Below are 10,488 nucleotides of genomic sequence, written 5' to 3' on the forward strand. Positions count from 1 at the left end.
ATTTGCGCGCTAGCTCTGCATATTCAGCTAGTGTGTGTGCGCGATTGACTGGATTAACCTCACGTCAGTTACGTGCATTGAGTGCCTTTCAGACAGTAGATACGACCTCTCTGATACCTAGCAAGCTAAGGAACTGGCAGTGGATCAAACCATTGTGAGGCAAAGGGTGGGCGGGTCGCAATCTTTTGAAACTTAAAAACGCGCTATTAAGTGTCTATAATCAGCACAATTGCTTTCATTGCGTATTATTAATATTATTTAAATTACATAGTTATGTTTCAGTGATATATTGGGGGGGACAAATCATATTTTTCCCAGGATGGGGGGGTCGTGTCCCCCCCGTCCCCCCCGGGATTTCCGCCCCTGGGCAGAGACAAAAGTGTAACCTATGCCAACTTTTATAATAGGAACCGATCTTACAGCTTTCCTTATAGATGTGATCTCCGGTTGTTTGGAATAGCCTGCTGCGCACAGTTGTTCACTCTGCTGCAACCAGTGTCCACCCTTTCTCTACTCAGGCTGTAGTTGAATACTAAGAAAGGTAAGACTACAAATTCCGTAAATGTATATTCATGTATAAAAGAGTACGTTCTTTCATTTACATGACTTATTAACGGCTTTTTGTTTAAATCGAATGAGATGAGTTTATACTTTTCCCACTAGAAACCGGAACTATTGGATTAGAGATGCATATAAACTTGAATAGTTATTTAGAAAATCAGTGTTCCTGGTTGGTTGCATTTTATTTACAAAACATTCAAGATTCGACAAGATAAGCGATATAAATGAAGTAGCACGTTTTGTTTTTCAATCGTTTTTATTTTTCGTATGAATGTATTATTCAATATGAATGTTCGACATTATTTGATACAGGCACAGGCTGTTGTTTGCAGCAACAACAAAACATTTTTGGAAATGTTACAACGTGTATTTTAAATAAATACATTACTATAAACATTATTTAAGTTAGAAATGATTATTGCTCAAGATAGTAGTTAACCATTTAACACGCACATGTATAACATCTAACTACATCCTTTCATGCATTTAAAAGCTCTTATCAGCCCAGTACATCTCTCTCCCCACTAAATGTAAGCTCTTCTCTTCCTCCCCTCCCTTCCTTCCTTCCTTTCTCCCTCCCTCCCTCCTGTCTTACTTCCCTCTCTCTCTCTCTCGCTCTCTCCTTTCCTCATTCCCTACCTCCTTGGGTGTGGTGTGGTGTAGCCATGGCTGTCCAGCAGCAGATCACCACTGTAACCACCACCAAGAGCTCAGGACAATGGAGCACAGGACTGTTTGACTGCTGCTCTGACATGGGCACATGTAAGTCACATCGAGTCACTTCCATAATATGCTCATCTCCAAACCCAGAACCAAATCTAGATATATGTTTTATTTTGTAACGTATATTTCTATTATTATAATTTTTTCGATTAATTCAGAGTAGGCCTACATATTCATTATACAGTTCAATTGAAACAAGAAAACTGCAGGCCTATCGGGGGAGGGGTCTGAGCTGTGTTTTCCTGTGTGAATGTAACATTTACTGGAAGGGGAATTGAGGGGGGGGGGGTCAAGGAGAACCCGAATGGAGAATAACAAGCAAAGCCAGAGCTAAGTGAGTGACGTCATCAGGAACCATGGAGACCAAGGGGGCTGCGCTCCAGGAATGTCAATAAAAAAGAAACGCCAGATAACGAATGTACAGCGTTACAGGGAGAGAAAGAGTTTGTTTCATTAGGACATTTTACATGAACTTCACCGCCCGCCTGCTCATTAAACGGGATACGGCAGCAGATTGACGAGGGCTGTCATGTTAACAAACAACATATCCTAAAAACAGGACAGGTAAAAGTAAAATGGACAATATGGAATGGACAATCACAACTGTTGTCCAGAAGTTTCACCCCATTGTCATGATCAGTGGTTTCAAGTTTGTATCTGTCCATTTTTGACAAGCTGATCATAGCAAAACAAAATACTCCTGCATTTCCCGCTGTGTAAATACATTGCAAATAGGCTTGCAAATAGGCTCCTGCTAAAGTTGTGTAGCTGATATTCAGAGTTTAAATGACCAAATTGATTAGTCGCAGGAATCAGGACTAATAAAGCCAACGCAATGGCAAGTTTTACAAACTGTGGGCCTACGTGACCACGAGCTGATGTCTTAGGGACATATTTTTTTGGTCCTGTCTGGATGTCGTTTTGGGGGTTTTACAAACGGTAGACCTACCACATAGATGGGAATTCATACAATTCAATTTCAGGCAACACCGTAGGCTACATCTCAGTAAACACGGACTGACACCAACGCCTTTTGGACGTCTTTTTTTAATGCAGTTCCGGACCGGCCTTGATTTCCACATCCATGGACATTGCTTTTTGGTCAAGGTCTGGACCAAATCTGAACCAATCATAGACATTTATGTTTAGTTCAGATTTTGTCCGGTCTGGACCAGCCTTGATTTGGCCTAAACATAGACGTCTATAAATTACTTATTTTCAACTTTCATTCAGATCCCAATAATTAGCCTGATTTCAACATCCAGAAAATACATATTTTCAATGTCTGTAAAATATGAATTTAACATCAGGAAAATAAGTATTTTCAGGTTTCCTTCAGAACTGAAAATGAAACTGATTTCAACATCCGGAAAATATGTATTTTCAATGTCATGGAAAGTTTTTATTTTAAACATAAAGAAAATACCTTTTCACCTTTCATTCAGGAACCTAAATTGGACCTAACTTCAACGTCTGGAAAATACAGTTGAAGTCGGAAGTTTACATACACCTTAGCCAAATACATTTAAACTCAGTTTTTCACAATTCCTGACATTTAATCCTAATAACAATTCCCTGTCTTAGGTCAGTTAGGATCACCACTTTATTTTAAGAATGTGAAATGTCAGAATAATAGTAGAGAGAATTATTTATTTCAGCTTCTATTTCTTTCATCACATTCCCAGTGGGTCAGAAGTTTACATACACTCAATTAGTATTTGGTAGCATTGCCTTTTAAATTGTTTAACTTGGGTCAAACGTTTCGGTTAGCCTTCCACAAGCTTCCCACAATAAGTTGGGTGAATTTTGGCCCATTCCTCCTGACAGAGCTGGTGTAACTGAGTCAGGTTTGTAGGCCTCCTTGCTTGCACACGCTTTTTCAGTTCTGCTCACAAATGTTCTATAGGATTGAGGTTAGGGCTTTGCAGAGGTGGGACCAAGTCATTGTTTTACAAGTCACAAGTAAGTCTCAAGTCTTAGCACTCAAGTCCCAAGTCAAGACAGGCAAGTCCGAGTCAAGACTCAAGTCAAGACCGTCAAGTATCAAGTCAAGTCTCAAGTCTTTAACTTTGAGTTTCGAGTCCTAAACAAGTCATGATGTGCTCTTCACCAAATGTAATACCATTTCATTTTTGTTAACAAGAGTAATAGTTAGTATATTACATTCACGCAAATCATGAATGCTTTTAAAAATATCTATATATTATTACTTTCCAAATAAACGTTATATTTCCATGGAAATACATGGGTAGCCATGAGAAAGAACCCCCCCCCCCCCATAGTGATCGACTATCGAGAATCGCTATGGGGTGCAATCGGGCAATGTAGGCTTGTACACAATTGCCCAACCACAATCGCCCAACCTTGTTTTAGGAACATCAGGCAGGATTTAGGCCTCCAACTGCCTAGCCAGCTGTAGCTCAATCTTGGGTGCAATGATCACGTTCCCGCACTGACTGACTGTGTGGAGGCTCATTGATTTAATGTTACGCTAGCCTACATGATACACTAGTAAAGTAATAAAATATATAGCTGTCGGCTATATTAGCCACGACTTACCGTTCTTTGTGCAGCTTCAAATGTCGAACAAAGTTGGAAATTGTTGCGCCTCCGTCTGTAATTTTCTTCCCGCATGTTTTGCAAGTTGCAATCTGTTTTTTGTTGATACAGAGTTGTCTTTACATCCGAAAATAATAATTTTGGCTATCATCTTTCCAAGGGCTCCATCTGAATTCACCCGCCGACGTTCCTCTGCACTGCCACGCACAACCTTTTCTCAGCTGGCACAATTTGATTGGCTGATGTCCGATTCAAACTGTAATCTGTTAAATGAAGAGTTGATGCGTTGTACACTTTTTTAATAGCATCATTTTTATATTTGGGCTTGGGGAGGGTATCAAGTCAGGTCGAGTCATAAGGCTCAAGTCCAAGTCAAGTCACGAGTAGTGGAAGTACGGCTAGACGTTCCGCTGAAATTGCAGAGCGCGAAATTCAATACACCAAAATAAAGCTTAACTTCTTGTTAATCCAGCCACCGTGTCAGATTTCAAAAAGGCTTTACGGCGAAAGCAAACCATGCGATTATCTGAGGACAGCACCCCACCATAAAAACACAGGAAAATCATATTTCAACCAAGCAGGTGCGACACGAAAGTCAGAAATAACTATATAATTCATGCCTTACCTTTGAAGATCTTCTTCTGTTGGCACTCCATTATGTCCCAGAAACATCACAAATGGTCCTTTTGTTCGATAAACTCCTTTTTTATATCCCCAAAATGTCCAATTATTTGCCGTGTTTGATTCAGAAAAACAACGGTTCCAACTCGCCCAACATGACTAAAAATGATCTAATAAGTTACCTGTAAACTTGGTCCAAACATTTCAAACAACTTTCCTAATCCATCCTTAGGTATCCTAAAACGTAAATAATCGATCAAATTTAAGACGGAATATATTGTGCTCAATAGCGGATAAAATCAAAGTGGAGCGAGCTCCAGGCCGAGCGCCCCAAACAAAAGAGTCCACTTGGCTTGACCCTCATTCTGAATAGCCGTACTTCTTCATTTCTGAAAGGAAAAACATCAACCAATTTCTAGACTGTTGACATCTAGTGGAAGCCATAGGAACTGCAACCAATACCTCATAAATGTAGTTTCCCATAGAAAACCAATAGAAAACACAGTGAACTCAAAAACAAATTCCCTGGATGGTTTGTCCTCGGGGTTTCGCCTGCCAAATCAGTTATGTTATACTCACAGACATTATTTTAACAGTTTTAGAAACTTTAGAGTGTTTTCTATCCAAATCTACCATTTATATGCATATCCTAGCTTCTGGGCCTGAGTGGCAGGCAGTTTACTTTAGGCATGCTTTTCATCCAGACGTGAAAATACCGCCCCCTATCCCAAAGAGGTTTTAAAGTCAAGTTGAGTTGCAAGTCATCATATTTGTGACTTGAGTCTGACTCGAGTCCAAGTCATGTGACTCGAGTCCACACCTCTGGGGCTTTGTGTTGGCCACTCCAATACCTTGACTTTGTTGTCCTTGTGCCATTTTGCCACAACTTTGGAAGTAAGCTTGGGGTCATTGTCCATTTTGAAGACCCATTTGCGACCAAGCTTTAACTTCCTGACTGATGTATTGAGATTTTGCTTCAATATATCCACATCATTTTCCATCCTCATGATGCCATCTAATTTGTGAAGTGCTCAAGTCACTCCTGCAGCAAAGCACCCCACAACATGATGCTGTCACCCCCGTGCGTCACGGTTGGGATGGTGTTCTTCGGCTTGCAAGCCTCCCCCTTTTTCCTCCAAACATAACGATGGTCATTATGGCCAAACAGTTCTATTTTTGTTTCACCAGACCATCAGACGGCTCCAAAAAGTATGATCTTTGTCCCCAAGTGCAGTTACAAACCGTAGTCTGGCTTTTTTATGGAGGTTTTGGAGTAGTGTTTTTTTTTCAGAGTCATTAGAAAGGCCTCTTTAGTGTCCTAGGTTTTCATAACTGTGACCTTAATTGGCTACCGTCTGTAAGCTGTTAGTGTCTTAACCACCGTTCCACAGGTGCATGTTCATTAATTGTTTATGGTTCATTGAACAAGCATGGGAAACAGTGTTTAAACCCTTTACAATGAAGATCTGTGAAGTTATTTGGATTTTTACGAATTATCTTTGAAAGACAGGGTCCTGACAAAGGGATGCTTCTTTTTTTGCTGAGATTACTTTTGATAATTAAGTATATTTAAAACCAAATACTTTTAGACTTTTACTCAAGTAGTTTATTTTACTGGGTGACTCACTTTTACTTGAGTCATTTTCTGTTAAGGTATCTTTACTTTACAAGTATGAAAATGTTGTACTTTTTCCACCACTGGTCGGTTGATGGTTGATGGTTTTCCGTTATTGATCTGTAGTTGTTGAGAGCTCTCTAGAGAGCTGGAGAGCGAACAAGAGAGGGAGAGTTGAGATCTGACTCACTCTGTCTCAACCATACCCAGCACTTAGTGGTGGGACTGAGGGAAAGAGGGAGAGGCTAAGTGGGAGGAAGTGGGAGAAACGAGAGAAGGAATTAAGATGAGGTAATATATACAGTTGAAGTCAGAAGTTTACATACACCTTAGCCAAATACATTTAAACTCAGTTTTTCACAATTCCTGACATTTAATCCTAGTAAAAATTCCCTGTCTTAGGTTAGTTAGGATCACAACTTTATTTTAAGAATGTGAAATGTCAGAATAATAGTATAGAGAATGATTTATTTAAGCTTTTATTTCTTTCATCACATTCCCAGTGGGTCAGAAGTTTACATATACTCAATTAGTATTTGGTAGCATTGCCTTTTAAAGTGTTTGACTTGGGTCAAACATTTCGGGTAGCCTTCCAAAAGCTCCCCACAATAAGTTGGGTGAATTTTGGCCCATTCCTTCTGACAGAGCTGGTGTAACTGAGTCAGGTTTGTAGGCCTCCTTGCTCGCACACGCTTTTTCAGTTCTGCCCACACATTTTCTATAGGCTTGAGGTCAGGGCTTTGTGATGGCCACTCCAATACCTTGACTTTGTTGTCCTTATGCCATTTTGCCACAACTTTGGAAGTATGCTTAGGGTCATTGTCCATTTGGAAGACCCATTTGAGACCAAGCTTTAACTTCCTGACTGATGTCTTGAGATGTTGCTTCAATATATCCACATAATATTCCTGCCTCATGATGCCATCTATTTTGTGAAGTGCACCAGTCCCTCCTGCAGCAAAGCACCCCCACAACATGATGCTGCCACCCCCGTGCTTCACGGTTGGGATGGTGTTCTTCGGCTTGCAAGCCTCCGCCTTTTTCCTCCAAACATAACGATGGTCATTATGGCCAAACAGTTCTATTTTTGTTTCATCAGACCAGAGGACATTTCTCCAAAAAGTACGATCTTTGTCCCCAAGTGCAGTTGCAAACCGTTGTCTGGCTTTTTTATGGCGTTTTTGGAGCAGTGGCTTCTTCCTTGCTGAGCGGCCTTTCAGGTTATGTCGATATAGGACTCATTTTACTATGGATATAGATACTTTTGTACCTGTTTCCTCCAGCGTCTTCACAAGGTCCTTTGCTGTTGTTCTGAGATTGATTTGCACTTTTCGCACAAAAGTACATTAATCTCTAGGGGACAGAACGAGTCTCCATCCTGATCGGTATGACGGTTGTGTGGTCCCATGGTGTTTATACTTGCGTACTATTGTTTGTACAGATGAACGTCGTACCTTCAGGCGTTTGGAAATTGCTCCCAAGGATGAACCAGACTTGTGGAGGTCTAAAAAAAAAAATCTGAGGTCTTGGCTGATTTCTTTTGATTTTCCCATGATGTCAAGCACAGAGGCACCGAGTTTGAAGGTGGGCCTTGAAATAGATCCACAGGTACACCTTCAATTGACTCAAATTATGTCAATTAGCCTATCAGAAGCTTCTAATGCCATGACATAATTTTCTGGAATTTTCCAAGCTGTTCAAAGGCACAGTCAACTTAGTGTATGTGAACTTCTGACCCACTAGAATTGTGATACCGTGAGTTATAAGTGAAATAATCTGTCTGTAAACAATTGTTGGAAAAATTACTTGTGTCATGCACAAAGTAGATGTCCTATCCGACTTGCCAAAACTATAGTTTGATAACAAGAAATTTGTGGAGTGGTTGAAAAACAAGTTTTAATGACTTCAACCTAAGTGTATGTAAACTTCTGACTTCAACTGTATGTGTTGAAAATGAGTTTATTTACATACATTTTTGTATAGTTTTACCTCTATTTTCACTCGGAACAAAAGTTTGTTTCGTCACATTGTAATCTACTGCATATGAATCATCAAGTATTACGTACTTATTACATAATACTATGATGACCTTGAATTGTGTCCCCCCCCAGGTTGCTGTGCCACGTGGTGCTTCCCCTGTTTTCAGTGTCAGACGGCCTCCCACTACGGCTGGTGTTTCTGCATGCCCCTGCTGGACCCATGTGCCTTTATGGCTGTCTCCTGCTGCATGCGATCCTCCATGAGAGAACGCTATGGCATCCAGGTACAATACGAGCCCTGGGAGAGGGTAGGGTGAGGTGGGTGGGTGGGTGGGGAAAGTGGGTGGGATGGGTTGGGAAAGAGGGTAGACGGAGGCGGGGAAGCGGGGAGGGGAGGTGGGTGTGGACAGAGGGTGCAGGGGCAGGTGGGGGTGGTACCCAGAGCACCTCTCATTTACCCTTCTGAGGGGAAATGGTGTTGGAATCTATCAGATGTTTGAGGTGTTAAGAAATATCATTGGTGTGCTTGGAAATGTTGTTGTTCTTAGTGTTGTCAGTTCCTTGATTCTCCTTTAAATATAACGCTAAATATGGAATTAACTACTACCGTATCTCTCTCCTTCTTCCCTGAACTTTTCTACACGCCCTATTCTTCTCTCCACCTCTATCCTTATCCTCCTTTTAACTCTGTCCTCTTGACATGTTCTTGTCCTCTGCTTTCATTTTCTATCCATCTATCATTCTTTCTTCCCCCTCTCAGGGTTCGACCTGTGTGGATGTCGGGTTGGTGTGTTGCTGCTACGCTTGTACCTGGTGCCAGATGGCTCGTGAGGTTAAGACTCGGACCACATCAGGCAACCAGCAGGTTCACGTGGTCACCCAACAGCTTCACGTGGCTTAGGACCCAGAAAAGAGAGTGGTGGCTAGATGGCAAAGCAAGAAGTGCAATTTCATCAGAAATGTTGAGCAAGTGCTTTAACTTTTTGCTCCTTATCTTGTGTGACGGTTAACATAGTGTGTACTGTTTGCATTTATTGTTTGAAAAATAACACAATTCCATAATTTTGCTATCATAGCTGAATAGTGACGTCCAAGAAAGAGGGCCATACATATAATACCACTCCAATATATAGCAACCATACTGTGTGTTGAATGTACTGTATACTTCAGATGTGTCTTTAGGAGAGAAATATTATACCATTATTAATGTCTTAATAACCATTGAATGTTCATGTCAGGCTTAAAACATTTTAAACAGCTTACCATGTACTTGCCCTTCTTGTGCACTTGCCTTTTCTTACTAGTCCTGACTTTGCTGAAAGCTGCTCCATCGAGGAAAGGTTTGCTTACAATGACTGTGATATGTGGTTGTCTTACCTAGCTACCTTAAGATTAATGATATGTGGTTGTCTTACCTAGCTACCTTAAGATTAATGCTCTGGATAAGTGTGCCTGCTAAATGACTAAATGTGTAACCCATGATTCAAATGTCAACCATATTTCAGTTGAATGTTCTTATGTATAAATATATGCCATTTAGCAAACGCTTTTATCCAAAGCGAGTTACAGTTTTGCGTGCATACATTGATTGTTTGGGTGGTCCCAGGATTCAAACCCACTATCCTGGTGTTGCAAGTGCCATGCTCTACCAAATGATCTACAGAGGACCACTCGTTTCCAGTTGATTTCATTGCTTTCTTCTTGATTTGATCTGCTTGGTCCATATGTGTTTTTAAATAAAGCCTTTACCTGTCTTACCTTGATATTGATAGACTTGTTAAAAAGCGTATCGGGGATCATTTTGTGTGCGCGCTAGTGTGTGTGTGTCTGTACGTGTGTCTGTCTTTCTCAGTGCGTGCAGTGGTAGACCATTAACGTCTGGTTTTAGACAATGCCTACATGTGACCAGTGGCGTGTATTCATTGATGCCACGGGAAGCCCGGCTAATTTGTCTTTCATCTCTCTATGTTTCATAATTTTCATTTAATTTGCATGAGGCTGAATGTATCTCACAGGAGAAAGCATCCGAGCGAGTGAAACAGCGCCCCTCTGTCTCTCTATGTGTAGGCCATCTATCTGATGCTGTATGGTCCAAATGAGTATGACATTGTTGCTGCCAGCGAGCATCTGGCCTCTTGATAAATAAAGTATAAAAAATTAGCCAATCAGCATTGAGCTAAACTGAGCGAGCTCAACTGTGATTGGTCCTGGCGAGAAAGGAAGCAAGCTTGGAATTGGCGTCTGTTCACGATTGTGTGGAGTGACGGACCAAGGCGCAGTGTGATTGGAGTTCGACATCTTTATTTTAGTAAAACTTAAAACAAACCAAGAAACAAACAACGACCGTGCAGTGCTGAGGTGCTGCATGCACTCACTCAAAAACAATATCCCACAAAACACAGGTGGGGAAATAGCTACCTAAATATGATC

At 41.0% G+C, this 10,488-nt stretch overlaps 1 protein-coding gene across 1 annotated transcript; it reads left to right on the forward strand.

Moving 5' to 3' along the window:
• Nucleotides 1-401: 401 nt before the first annotated feature.
• Nucleotides 402-9,815, forward strand: LOC106608771 (cornifelin homolog B). Its single transcript, XM_014206897.3, has 4 exons — nucleotides 402-541; nucleotides 1,225-1,323; nucleotides 8,191-8,342; nucleotides 8,819-9,815. The coding sequence occupies exons 2-4, from the start codon at nucleotides 1,227-1,229 to the stop codon at nucleotides 8,957-8,959; spliced, it is 390 nt and encodes a 129-aa protein (XP_014062372.1). The 5' UTR covers nucleotides 402-541; nucleotides 1,225-1,226; the 3' UTR covers nucleotides 8,960-9,815.
• The last annotated feature ends 673 nt before the right edge of the window (nucleotides 9,816-10,488 follow it).

This window comes from Salmo salar, chromosome 07 (genome assembly GCF_965601325.2).
Source record: "Salmo salar chromosome 07, fSalSal1, whole genome shotgun sequence".
Lineage (NCBI taxonomy): Eukaryota > Metazoa > Chordata > Actinopteri > Salmoniformes > Salmonidae > Salmo > Salmo salar.